This window comes from Caenorhabditis remanei, chromosome II (genome assembly GCF_010183535.1).
Source record: "Caenorhabditis remanei strain PX506 chromosome II, whole genome shotgun sequence".
Lineage (NCBI taxonomy): Eukaryota > Metazoa > Nematoda > Chromadorea > Rhabditida > Rhabditidae > Caenorhabditis > Caenorhabditis remanei.
In genome coordinates this window covers 840,827-854,807 of record NC_071329.1, presented here as the reverse complement: position 1 = coordinate 854,807, position 13,981 = coordinate 840,827, and the positions used below count along the sequence as shown (strand labels likewise).

Sequence of the window (13,981 nt, the reverse complement as noted above, 5' to 3'; positions counted from 1 at the left end):
GAGGACGTGGGGTGTTTTGTGTCTGAGTTAATGACAGTTGGTGAGTGCATCATGGGGAACGTGTGGTTAGATCTTTGCCCCGTGACATCCTTCCCCTTTTGGAAAGATGCTTCGTCCCCGAAGCGCCATGAGATGTTTCAGACGCCTGGGGTTGAAACATTCTCCATCAGGTAGAAAGATGAACAAAACAACTGTGCTCTCCCTGTCCACGGCAGCTGCTTCGTCCCGGAGCTTCTCTTTAATTAATGGTGTTGATGAAATTGAGAGATAGCTCAGAAACGGAACAACTGTCGAGTCTCTTAACAATTTGGTGTCATAGATAAAAACCAGAAATTCGAACAAAAAAAAACAAAGCATCATAACATACAAATTGATATTTATACCTGAAAGAAACGTATTGACTTATACTATTGCCCTCTCTCCGGTTAAGGTCTAGGGGTCAACTTCCGCGGTAATCTTTTTACAATCAGACAATAAATGAGGACGGGATTCATGACTTAACAAAAAAAATTACAGGAGCCTATTCTTTTTCAACAATTTTTTTTCCAAAATTCTTTCTCTAGTTGTTTTGAAATTATGAGTTCAATTTTTTTTTTTGAACTTCAAATACAATTGTCTCAACGGAATGATTTTTCCATTCCCTCAATAGCACTTTTGGCTTTCAATAACTCCAATTTATAGCTTCTTTTGAGCTTTCAATTCAATATTGGTAGTTTTTTTTTCAAGAGACATCAAATACTTACAAACAACTTTCACTTTCAATGGGGAAAACTTTCAGTATTAGGGCTCGAAAACGAAGTACCGCGCAATTTGTCGTAGAATCCGGCTACACTCGGATGGTGCTGCTCAGTCGTGTCCAGTCAATCGTAGTTGAATCAGCTTCCAAAAAACATTTGAATAGTATAGATCGTAGGAATAGAAGAAATATAGGTGGTAGCGGGTGATGGTTTCCATGGTGTAGTGAGGTGTAGGAAATATAGCACTCAGGATCTTCTGTATCCTTTGACTCACGGTTCTCGAAAAGTCAAGTTCGTTTGAACGCAGAACTTGAAATTTCTACTCGAAGTGGGACTTCCATGTAACGCGGGCTTAAGTGCGTTCTATTAAACCGTGTTAACGAGTGAACTGTGTTCTGTTGTGAGGAATATCCATGATAGATTGATCAATCTTTATTGTTGTGGCGGTATAATGGAGGGTCGGCCGGAGCCAACCGACCACGACCGCTTGGTGGAAGCTAAACTGAGATAGAGGGGAGATGAGGATGTGGGGTGTTTTGTGTCTGAGTTAATGACAGTTGGTGAGTGCATCATGGGGAACGTGTGGTTAGATCTTTGCCCCGTGACACTTGTAAGGGACCGAAAAACTTCTGATCTTCTCGATCGTGTTCTTCTGTGCTCTGACCTAATCTGCAAATTACGTTGAACGTCTCCATGAACGTCTTTCGACTGATTCCCTTTGTTTTGAGATTGTTTTACAGCTATTCCAGACATCTGACAAGAATGTAGACTTCTTGCTCATTGTTGGCTTGTGACTTACGGAATCTGACATAACGAGTCTTCGCTGCGAAAATTTGCCATCTGACATCTTTCTTCACCTGTTGTGTATTAAAACGGGTTAGTATTTGTACTTTGTACTGAGTTATAAGTTTGACTGAAATACTGAATAATTAGTACAGCTGAGTTGTAAACTACTGCCGGGTGTTGTACATTATCTTGGTACCATGGCGGGAGTTTGATCCTGAAGGTTGGGACCTTTTTGTCTATCTTGACTTCACTCGTCGAACTTGTTGAATTCTTTGGTAGTGAACTGTGTTGAAAGAATCTGACTTCTTGAATAGAATACGAGTGTGCAGCAAGACTAGCAAACTGTTTGGTACATTGTCATGAAGTACAGCTGATTATTAATAAGCTTGAAACCTATGATTAATTATTGGGTAAAACTTTTGATTAGTACTTGATGTTGATAAAACTACAAGATTTTAATGACTGTCTGTCCTTTGTGGTGATGTCCGACTTGTTCCTTCTTGCGAATTTGTGGTGCGAATCTAAACAAAACAAAACCGGTGCTTGCATTTCTTCATCCGAACGTTGCTGATTTTCATGCTTCTGTCTTTACCACGAAGTGAGATTTACCGAAACGCTTTGAGAGAAACTTGTTAGAACTAGAAACACTTGGAGAGGCTGATGTTTAAGACTAGACCAGTTTAGAACTTATGACAACTCATGAAGGACTATGAATGTGGGCATTAACAATTCTCTCACAATTGGTTTGACTTGTTGCATTGACTTTACGCTGAAATATGACTGCTCAAACTTGCCTTCTGCTGTAAACCGTCGACTTCCGTTGACTTACTAGTTAGTCTCTCCTCTCTTTCTTCTAATCACACAATCTCTTAGTCCTCTCGTCACCGTCTCTCCTTACTATCTCCGTCGTCTCTTTGTTTCCTTCACTTCCTCTCCGTTATCTATCACTCTTCCTGTCTACCCTGCTTGGCTTGTGCTCCTAAAGGGAAAAACCTTTCCTTTATGGGCACAACCGTTAAAAAAAATATCGTTTATTGAAAATAGTTAATCAAGACAAATGCAACAAATTTAGACAATCAATCAGCTCCTGCATGTTGTCAAAATTAAAATGGTTCAACCTACTTTGTAGCATTCACGATAAAAACTTCATCGAGGGGGATCGTTTCTCCCTTGTCTTCGATTACTACAGACTGTTCATCATCGACAAACGTACGCCATCTGGATGTATAGTGTTGCAAAAAACTAGTGTAACCATCTTCGCACGGAATTTCAGAGGGGCGTTTGAATAATATTCCACAATCCTTCAAAACGGCTCCAGCACGAATGTGCAAAATTGCATATTCATCAGATAATTTTCAAAGCGTTGAGATACGGCTGCAGCGTTTAAACGTTCCTCCTTTTGAAAGACCAGACAACCAAACTCTATACTTTTCAACACATGAGCAATTTTTGTCATCTTTGACAAATTACTTCCTTCATCACGTTGAGTCTTCAAAGCCCATTCACGAAACAGTTGAGCATGGTAAGCGAGCTCACACAATCGTTTCTCCATTTGTTTTGGAAAAATGTCAAGAGTAGAAGGCATACGACCAATCACCACGGCGTTTGGAATCACAAATGAAAGTTTTGAGCCTGTATAAAGTGGCTGAGTTAACGTCTCCTTTTGAAATGTGTAATAATACTTGATGGTTGGGGTTGTACAGACCCGGACTATCATAGTATTAGCGGAATAACCTTCTCATCTCTCGATGAGAATCGTAGGCTTCCTCTGTGTGTGTAGCGGTTATATCTCGATAAGACACCTCTTCAACACGTTGCGTTATTTCTACATGTTTATTCACTGAACTAAAATCAAACAAAAATCAAATAGAGATAAGAATCATTAAAAACCGACCTCGAATACTCTGACAAGGAGCATTTTATACACTCCTTATCAGTGGTATTCTCGGTCAGAGAAACTTCTAGAAAACGGGGGTTGACGTCAGGACTTACGTCCATGACATCCCCCACCCTTAGGACTAGCTCGTCCCGGGCGTTAAAAAAGAAAAATATAAATAAATAAAAGAATTATTAGAAAGATGTATGTTCTGCCGGCAACTGCTGGATACGTCGACTGCGTCGCAATGCATTGTCCAGTGAGGTGGGTGTCGACTGCTCCAAGGATCCTTCTGCTTGTTCTGGCATTTGATGCGGCTCCCCATGTACAGTGAAACGTCGTCGTTGTTGTTGAGTGGGATGATCCTATATACTTCCCGCACTGTTGGTTCTCCTAGTCCTTGGTTGACGACCTCTCTTGTCTCCTGGCGTTGGCGAGCATTCCTCCTCCTCAGCATCCGTGGCACTGTTGCGGCTTGTTCTTGTAGTCTCGTCCTGGTCCTCCTCGATGAACTTCTTCACGCGATTCTTGTGAACTGTTTCGAGTTTTCCTCTCTCAGTCTTCACTGTGATCGTGGACGCGGTAGTAGCAGTGATAATGACCGGTCTTGCAAACTGATACATCAGTTTTCCCGCTGTGTGGTCTTTTATTACTACCTTGTCTCCAATTTGGAAGTCAGGTTCGGCGACCTTCCTCCTTGCGTCATGCGTCTTTTTAGTCTCGTTTCGAGAATTTTCCAGTGTTCTCGACACGAGCTCATGACATTGACGGATGGATTCGGTTAAATTTTCTACCAGATCATCATCGTTCTGATAGCAAGGTCGAAGAGTTTTCAACATGATATCAGCCGGTGATACGGTCACCCTCCCAAAAACGATATATTCCGGGGGAAATTTTACGGTGGAATGATACGCCGCATTATACGCGTGTATAACCAAAGGTAATTTCTCGTCCCAATTGGAATAGTTTTTTGGGTTTTCGGTAGAAAGTGTCAACATCTCCTCGAGAGTACGGTTCAGTCGTTCAACTGCTCCGTTTGTTTCGTGGTGATATGATGTTGATAGTGAGTGTTTCATTTCGAGAATTTTGCAAACCTCTCCAAAAATTTCGGAAGTGAAGTTACGTCCTCTATCTGAAACTACTTCTTCTGGAATACCGTGTATTGACACGATATTTTCAATGAAGAATTTTATTGTGGTTTCTGATGTCTGATTTGGAATTGCTTTTGCAATTGCAAATTTTGAAAAAGCATCAGTTGCCACAATGATCAGTCGGTTACCTTGATAGGTTTCTGGTAATGGTCCCATCACATCAACGTGAATTCGTTGAAATGGTCTTCTAGGAATCTCCCAGTTTCCTAATGGTAACACATGAGTGTAAGCTGGTGGGTTCTTTCTCAGTTGGCAGTTTTCACATGCCCTGATAACCTCCTCTACTTCTTTTCTCATGCCATTCCAGGTAGCAATGTTTTCCATTTTGAAAATCATCTTGGCTGGCCCAATATGACTGTTTGCCTTATGAATTTTCCTGATAAGGTTTCTAGTCTCTGGGTTTCCTCCTTCAATAAATATTGGCGGAGTTTGTCCTTCTCTTCTCGGAATGAGGTAAACAATACCGTCAATCAACATAAATTTGCTACGCAATTTTCGTGTTTCGGTATCGTCTGAATCCTCGAGAAGTTTCTTACGGATGTTTTGGACCAACTTGCTGTTGTTCTGAATTTCTTTCAGATCCCTGGACTCCTGTTCCGCTTCCGGGTGACAGATAGCGGTTACCTGCTCGTCTGTATCACTCCGTTGTCGCGATAGTGCATCCGCCAGTGGGTTTTCTTTCCCCGGACGGTAGACTATTTCGACGTCATACATCTGAATGATGGCCTGATGTCGGAGAAGTCTCCCGCTCATTTCCTTCTCCTTTCGGTGAAGGAGGGACTTCAAAGGCTGGTGGTCTGTTACCACCTTGACCTTTTTCCCGAAGATGTACGGGCGGTAGTGTTGTAGTCCCCAAGTTATAGCGAGAGCTTCGGATTCTATCGCTACATATCTTTGTTCCACCGCCGTAGTTGGTCGGCTTGCGTAGGCTACAACCTTCAGATCTCCATCCTGCTCCTGTAATAGGACTGCGGCAATACCAACTTTTGATGCATCTGTATGCATCTCAAAGTCACCGTCCATTCTTGGAGTGGTGAGTACTGGTGGAGACATCAAAGCATTCTTGATTTCCTCGAAAGCCTTCTCCTCCTTCTCTTCCCATTTGAATTCAACATCCTTCTGGGTGAGCGTGGTAAGAGGTTTTGCCATGATTGCATAATTCTTTATGAATCTTCGAAAGTATCCCGCCATGCCCAAGAACGATTTAACTTCCGTCAATGTTCTGGGTGTGGGAAATTTTCGAATGGCTTCGGTTTTCTCTCCATTCGGTTGGATCGTATTATTTTCAATGATGAATCCTAGAAAACTGATACGAGTTCTCCCGATTTGAGATTTCTCTGCTTTGAGTTTCAAACCCATTTTTATCATAAGTTTGAAAAACTCTTCCAAATCTCGGATATGTTGTTCCTCTGTTTTAGAGACGACAATTAAATCGTCCACATAGAGGATCATTGTTCCCGAGAATTGTTTTTCAACCTCCGACATTGCCCTCTGAAACGTATCCGGAGCTCCTTTCAATCCCATGGGCATGTATCTATACTGAAATACTCCCATGTGGCTGCAGAAAGCGGTTCGTTCCTTATGCGCTTCGTGCATACGGATGGTATGAAATCCTTGGGCTATGTCGAATACCGAAAAGATTTTTCCTCTTGAGGCTTCTTCGGTAATATCCAAGGTATTAGGCATGATATAAGTTCGACTTCTCGTGATAAGATTCAGTCTTCTGTAATCTATCACAATTCGAATATCTCCATTTGCCTTGGGGATCATTAACAAAGGTGAAGTGTATGGTGATGTTGATTCTTCAATCAACCCATTTTCCTTCATAAACTTTATTTCTTTTTCCAGTTTCTGCCTTTGTTCCGGACTTAGCCGATAAGGTCTCGACTGTGGAATTCTATGGTTATCGTTGAGTTCAATATAGTGGGTTGTAGTTCCCTTGAACCTTCCGATTCTTCCATCCATTCCTACAAAAGCGTCTTGGAATTTCGTGATAAGAGTTTTTACCCTCCTTTTCCCGTCTTCCGACAGTGCCGATTTTTCCAAGTCGATTTTTGAAAGAACCGATTCCGCGTTTGCGCATACTGTGTATACTTTCCGCCTGGGTTCTCTGTTTTCTTTCCAAACTTCAGCTTCTGCAATTCTGGTACCTTTTCTTAATACCATTTCTGCATTACTGGGATTTGTGATTTTCACCACTACTTTCCCTTCGCTGTCCATTGTGGAGAGTGTGGAGCTCACCGAATAGATGTCTTCGGTAACTCTATCCGTGTCGGAGATGATAAATTCTCTGTTCTCCATATTCACTCCTGGTAGTTCTCCAGCGATGATGGCTTGGCACCTGGGAGGAATAACTTCATCATTAGCACACATCACAGAGATAGTCATCGCTTTGTGGTGGCCGTATTGATGTGGCTCTAGTAGTTTAACATTAGTTTTCCCTACTTTCACCATTTTCTCCATCATATTGAAGGTCAACAGCTGTCCTTTCTTGTTTAGTGCATTGACGAAATCAATTCCAAGTAAACAAGCAGCTGGTGCTCCTTCATTTTTCGTTATCAGTAGTTCATGGGAGACATTTGTTTTCCCGATACTGACAATCACGCTGACTTGTCCCAGAAATTTCAATTCTGATCCATTTGCCACTTTTGCTGAACAGTACGTTGGTTTCACTTTATCTTGCAGATTCAGTTTATTAACAACTCGTTCCGGGATGAGAGATACCGATGCTCCTGAATCGAGGAGAGCCACAATTGGTACTCCGTCGAGATGAATAGGGGCAAACGGTAAATGAGTTCTTCCTCCGATGGTCATAATAGAGCTTACAGAGTGCATTTTTCTGTTTAGCTTTTGAGATTTGCACTTCTTGCAGTCTCTCATGACCTCTCGGATGTCCTTCCTCATTCCTCTCCAAACAACCATTTTAGTGACTTCTTCCAGTAATTCTGTAGAATTCAGTTGGTGATTACCATGGTGACAGTCTCTTAGGTATTGTTTGGAGTATTCACTTGATTCGAGAAAAATCAGAGGTGGTCGACGTTCATTTCGTGGAATTCTATATACCACGTTGTTAATGAGTCGGTATCGCTTCTTCATTCTGCGAGTAGCTTTCCCGCATAGGAACAGGTCTCGTATTTCCAGAATAGAAGTGCTCATTTCTTGAAGTTTTTCAAGTTTTTCTTTTGTCCAACCCATCTCTTCTTCATCAAGAGGGATTTCCGGTTGATTTTTGCAAATCTTATGGCAATCCTCTTGATTCAAGATTTTCATTTCCGTGTCTCCTATGGTGATATTTCTACCCATTGGATTGAAGGAAAATTTAAGATTTTGTTGGTTCAGTTGCTGAATGAAATCCATTCCAAGCACACATTGTTCTGGGGCTCCTTTCTCCTCAACTATAAATAGTTTCATGAGAACGTGGTAGGTCCCTACAGACACAATTTCCGTCACCATTCCTTGAAAATGTATCAACTCGCCGTTTGCCGCGGTAGCGTATGCTGGAGAGCATTTTTGAATTTTCTTCTCAGCTCCCAGTCTCTTTATCATCATGTCCGTGATAAGAGAATTGGACGCTCCGGTGTCAATTATGGCGATAGCATTTTCTTGGTTGACTTGGATCGGTAGTCTCGGTACCGTATACATACCTTCATAGGTTAAGATAGTATGTATTTGAGGTATAGTAACTACTGAATCACTTCTTTCAATGCTAAAAACGTCAAGCTCAGTGCCTTCCTCGTCCTGTAACATGATGTTATGGACTTCGGGTTTCCACCGTCTTATCACTTTTTGAATTGATAGTGGAGCACTTCGCGTGAGGTTCACCAGTTCTGAGATAGCTGTGCCGGCTGCTTTTTTGAACAAATAAATTTTCAAAGCTATAACTGCAGCTGCTGCTAACACCAGAATGATTAGGATTGGTATTACGACGCTTTTTATAACTGATATAATGTGCGTTCTAATAAAACCAGTCTTTTCTTCGATGCTGTTGTGGATTTCTCCAACAATGCCCAGAAGTTTTCCTGCACCATCACCCAAAATATGTTCGATTGGAGATGACGATAGACCCTTACTGCGTAAATTCCGCATTAGTTCAATCTGTGTCTCTTTCAATCTCATCATACTAACTGTCCAGGTTGCTAAATACACCAACGGGTTATCAATATTTTCCAGTTTGTTGAATACTGGTGGAGCTGATAACGTAAGGTTGATTTTTTCAACCTTTTTCATGAAAGTGATCGGGATATTGCGGACCACTGAAGGACCATTTCGGCTCTTCCAGTTTCCGTCTTCATCCTTGTAGATTCCTAATGTGACTTCATCACATGGGATCTCTGCACTTTCTTTCACTAAGTCTTTTTCCATGCCTGGGGCAATGAACCATGTTTGGTTCTGTAACCTGACTGGTGTATCGACGTAGCAAGTTCCATTAACGTTATGGTCATAGTACACTTTGTCAACTGTTACTTGACTGCATTGTGATACTAGGTACACCATTCCTGCTCTTTTTGCGACTACATCTTGTCTTTTCAACAAGGCACGCATTCCGAGTGTGGGGTCAATGGCTAACAGGGTTTTCGATATCTCAATATGTGAGTTTTGCATCTCACAAAGTTTGTGATAAATGTTATCGAACTCCTGGTGGTTTGCTTCAATGATCCTGTCGGCAACGAACTGGAGTCTCCCGTTGAGTTGGGAGTTGTCTCGGTTTTCAGTTGCTTTCCGATGTATATCAGACATTTGTCTAATGTACTCGATGCCAGCAGCTTCTCTGCTCATGGGCGTTCGGGTGGTGATTGGGGCGGTGGGTGGTGTATGTACACTCCACTCCCTTTTCTCACTTCCTACTAGTGCTCTGGCAGCTCCGAATTCTTCATTCAGATACCCATCGAAGTGGTGTGATGGTTGTTCAAGTTGCTTTATAGTCACAGCATTCTTGAGGTTTCCAACATCTTCTCTGAGCTCTCGAATGAGTTGCTTCCTGTATTCCCCCTCCCTGATTGCCCTGAGCACCGCAATTTGCTTATCGGGGAGATCAAAATTTTCCCATTGATAGCGAATGTGACTCAAAGCGATGTCATATCTTCTGATCTCGTGCAGAATTCGTGGATCAGTAATGGGGTCATAGGAGAACATAGGGTAATTTGAGAGAGTTGCGTTTGGTCCATACAGACGTTGGATTAGCAAATCCGTTGGTCTGTTTTTCAATTGCAATGATCTCTTTCTTCTGGCCTTTTTGTTTTCGACTGAGTCAATCAGTTCAGAAAGTGATTGTTTATGATTTGTGATAGAAATCACAAACCCGTTATTTGTCGTCACCGCCATGCGGAGGCCACAATTTTCCGTGTGTGTCTCGTTTTGGTCTTGTTTAATTTCCAGAGCCATTTGGAGGGACGGAATCGCGATTTTGGTTTTCGTCACAAATGCTTCCGTGGTTTCTACCTTGGAATATTTGCAGAACTTTGTGATTTTCTCTGAGCTCCAAACAATTCGAGCATCATAAATTTCACATTCACCGGTCGCTGCTTTGCAATTCGCTGTGTCACCTAATGAGGTTATCACTCGATCTCCGTCTGGAGTTGCAATTTCACCAACTTCCAACATGTATACCACACCTGCATTACAGTTGGTTCCATTTGGAAGTTTTGTTTTGTTCACCACGTGAGGTTTTGAATGAAAAATTCCATTCCCCATCGAAACCAGTGTTTGGTTTTTCACTTGGTGTTGATCAATGGCTTGGAGGCAATCGTCGTGACTCATCGGTTTTACAGTGATATTGACTATATTGTCATTTTCCTGAAAGATCCAGAAGCCTTTTCCTTCACAAGCTTGATATTCCGTTTGGGCACATCTATGAGCTTTTGCCTTTATAGATCCTCCAAACTCTGTATAAATGTCAACCGTGGCTTTTACTACCGTTTCCATAGGGTTAAGTTCGCATGTCATTTGAGGTGGTGGTGAAAAATATTCTCCACTTCGGACATTCGGACAAATCTGGAAGTCGGCTGTCACCAAAGGGAGACAAAGCGTGACGCACGCCACTATCATCAAAAAATGTATTCCTGATTGTAGTGGGGCTCGGTTTGTTTGCCAACCTCCTCTCGGGCGAAAATTGTTTCCGTTACGTGAAGATCGTCCAAAATTAGACGAGCTTCTTGAACGCTGGAAATTTCCACGGTTCTGCTGATCGGAGAATCGCACTCGTTGGCCCTGATTTTGATCGTACCCATTATTAGGGTTTCGTCCTCGGGGGTTCGGAGGCTGTTGGTAGTTATTCCGTGATCTCTGTTCGAGCAAGCGTTGTTGTTTCTTGTTCTCGATGGTGAGTTGTCTCACTTGATCTCTCAGAATATCCTCCACCTCAGCGCGGCCGGACCTGGTTACATTATCAATCAGATTGATAGTTTCTTGGTCCTCCTCGCGCATGATTTCCTCCATCTTCTCTGCGAGTTCAATTGCTTCATCTAGATCTTCCGGAGCGTCCTCGACCTTAACTTTGGTCCGGATTCGCGTTGGAAGCCCTTCAATAAAACGATTGATAGTGAGTTCAGCTCGTTGCTCATCTGTCCCCGCCGGGAATGAGGCATTTACGAGAGACTCTACTCGCTTGGCAAACTTTATCATCGATTCCGATGACTTTTTAGTTGCCTTGGACATTTCGCTCATGGCCCTGTTTCGCCCTCCGTGATTTCTTAATTTCACGGCTAGAGCTTGAGTAGCCAAGGTAAAGTCCGCTTTCTCGGCGTCCGTTAACCCGTCATATTTAAGGCGGGCGGAGCCGGTCAGCATCCGCGGAAAGATTCCCGCAGTTAGCTGCCTTCCGAGACGGAGTGTGTTCGCCTCTATGGCATACTTTTGTATCCATAGTGCGAATGTTTCTTCATCTCTCTCTCCGGTGAACTTCGGGAGAGAGGTGAGCATAGCTTCCGTAGCTGCCTTGATGTCCTTAAAGGTCATCCTTGGGGCTACTGGTTCAGCGGCCTGCGCTCTTGCTCGACCTGCCGGTTGCTCGACTCGAGCTCCGGGGGGTCTCGCACCTAGCGCTGGGCGAATAACCTGACGATTACGAAGATTCAACATTAGAGTTGTAGTGACCTACTGAAGTATACAGTCCTCTTTTATACTGTTTCTTATCAGTCACGGTCAACTTCATTTGCGTCATCAAATTTTCCAGAGTTTTCTCCGCTTTCCTGATAACGCACTGTCACTACTCTATTTGCGTCATTCACGGAGATTCTCAAAAAGTTGTAATGTCATTTGCGTCACCACATTCCTGCAAATTACTGATAACAATCTCCGCTTTGACATCAGAGTCATAAAACGGGTATCTGTAATATTTCTGCAAATTTGTAAGAAGGTGAAACATGATCAATCAACAAGGTTTATTGTTAGAAAATAAAATAAATTTATAATCTAAACAATTAGATGTGGTACAGCTCCAGATGGGGCTTTTTGCATTGCGGACAAGCAGGAGGACGTCTACAATGACCTTCATGCTTGCCGTTGCAGTTCAAACACAACCCAATCTTGGCTGCATGGCCAATCCGCTCAGCTGGAGTGATCTTCTTGCACTTGTGCTCCGGATGTTCTCCCTTGCATACATCGCATGATCTCCGTGCTCTCTTTGCATCAACACTTTTTCTCTTCGATTCCGCATCAGGACATGGTGTTCCATTTGCTCCTCGTTTGAGTGACGCTTTCACGGCGGCAACCTCCAATTGAAGTTGTCCTTGGGTCTCGATGACCTTCCGGAGTGCACGTTCGATGGATGCTTGCATTTTCGCGAGTTGACTTTCGAGAGTCTCCTGTGCCGGTTCGACTTTCGTCTCTTCGGCCAAAAGAGTATCCTCATCCATCATCTCTGTCATCTGTAAGCATGGTTCTCTGAGAGATTTTCCAACGGAGTTATAAAGATCAAAGGAAAAACCGGGGATGAAAAATGTCAAATTGAAAAAAAATTTCTTATGACTTGTGACTCAATTGCGTTTGGCTTTTATAGTCACTTTCCCGTCCCGCCTGGATTCCTTATCTCTTAGGGTCCCGTGGTTTCCCGTCTCTTTGTTTGCCTCCCTAATTCAGGTGCTCGGCAACATTCTTTCGTTTTACGATCTCGGGGTGTCGTACAACGTAAGACTGATGGCTGTCTTCATTAATATGAAAGACGCTTCCTTTTCCGATTCCCATTTTCTTTTCCTATTTACAGTTTTACATTATATTCCTATAATCTTTTACTGTGTATAGGGCAATGGTCTTCGTACACCTCTGGTCTTTCTTGGATGTTTTAATTCCTGGGTGGAAACGTCGCCCTACGGCCGAAGTGAATGAAATCCTGGCGACTCTCGGACCCTTTTTCGTGGCTCCGCGTCATCTTCGTTTCAACTTCAGAAGCCGCCTAACCCTGCTGGACGCGTAGTAAGTTTATCTTCCTTTTTTCCGATTTTGGAAATTGGTTTTTCTTCCTTACAGTCCAGCCGAGTATTTCTTCTATTGCCGACGGCTTCGACGCTCAGTCTCTGTCTCAGCCTACTTTGCCAGGAAAGGGATCACTTTGGACAGCTCCCGTTGTCGGGTCGTAAGACTCGACAACGGGAATGTATTTCCCCAGTGTCTGCTCTGGCTTGAGTTTTGAGCAATCAGTTCTGAACAATTTCTTTCTTTTCCCGAATGAAATTTCTTGTTGAAACACGTCTAATATTTTTTTTTCAGGCTTCATTTGACAAATGAATGTAGAAATTAAGATTAAGACTGTATATGTGTCCAACATGTGTGGTCAAGTTTTTGATCCTTCTCATGCTGAAGTTCTTTTAGTCAATTCGACTTTTACAACTTCACTTTGATAGGGTGTCACTACTTTTCTAGCACTATCACGTTTATTATTCAAGTTTTACGTTTTCCGAAAAAAAATTGGGAAATCGATCACTTTTTGACTTTGGTCTTTTTGGGCCCTTGACCATTGTCACGTGAGAAAATAATCATACGGTAGAGTCCGGGAATAGTACGGAGAGTCTACGCGATGATGATGACTAATTGATACCACGGGCTCCGCCGGGCTGTTCTCAAAATTCTGCATAAGTGTCATCAATAGGACTATCCTCCTGATAATATGTCATTTCTATCGTCACTTTCCCTGTGATTCGACGATCAACATTATCAGTTGGCTACCAGCCGTTGAGGTGTCACCCGTAAGAAGAAGTCGATGGCTATTAACCAACTATTGAGCAGAACCTTTATCAGGTCACGACTATCGGCTCTTAAAGAGACTTCTTCCTCAGGTTGACGAGTCGAACCTGCCGAGCAATAAACATCACTGCTACCTTTCTGAAGATTTGCCTTTCGCAAATCTCCGTATCCGGATTAAATGAGAACAAGAAAATTTCAACGAACTCGGCAGATTTTGTGCAGATAGTAATATTCTGGTTTTTACAGGTGTTACA

The 13,981-nt window shown here is 42.7% G+C and overlaps 1 protein-coding gene across 1 annotated transcript; it reads right to left on the bottom strand.

Annotated features, from left to right (window-relative positions):
* Positions 1–1,477: 1,477 nt before the first annotated feature.
* Positions 1,478–3,240, bottom strand: GCK72_003794 (uncharacterized protein; the record flags this gene model as incomplete). The annotated part of the gene is made up of 2 exons (XM_053724246.1): positions 1,478–1,650; positions 2,994–3,240. The coding sequence occupies 2 exons, from the start codon at positions 3,238–3,240 to the stop codon at positions 1,478–1,480; spliced, it is 420 nt and encodes a 139-aa protein (XP_053588440.1).
* Positions 3,241–13,981: the final 10,741 nt, after the last annotated feature.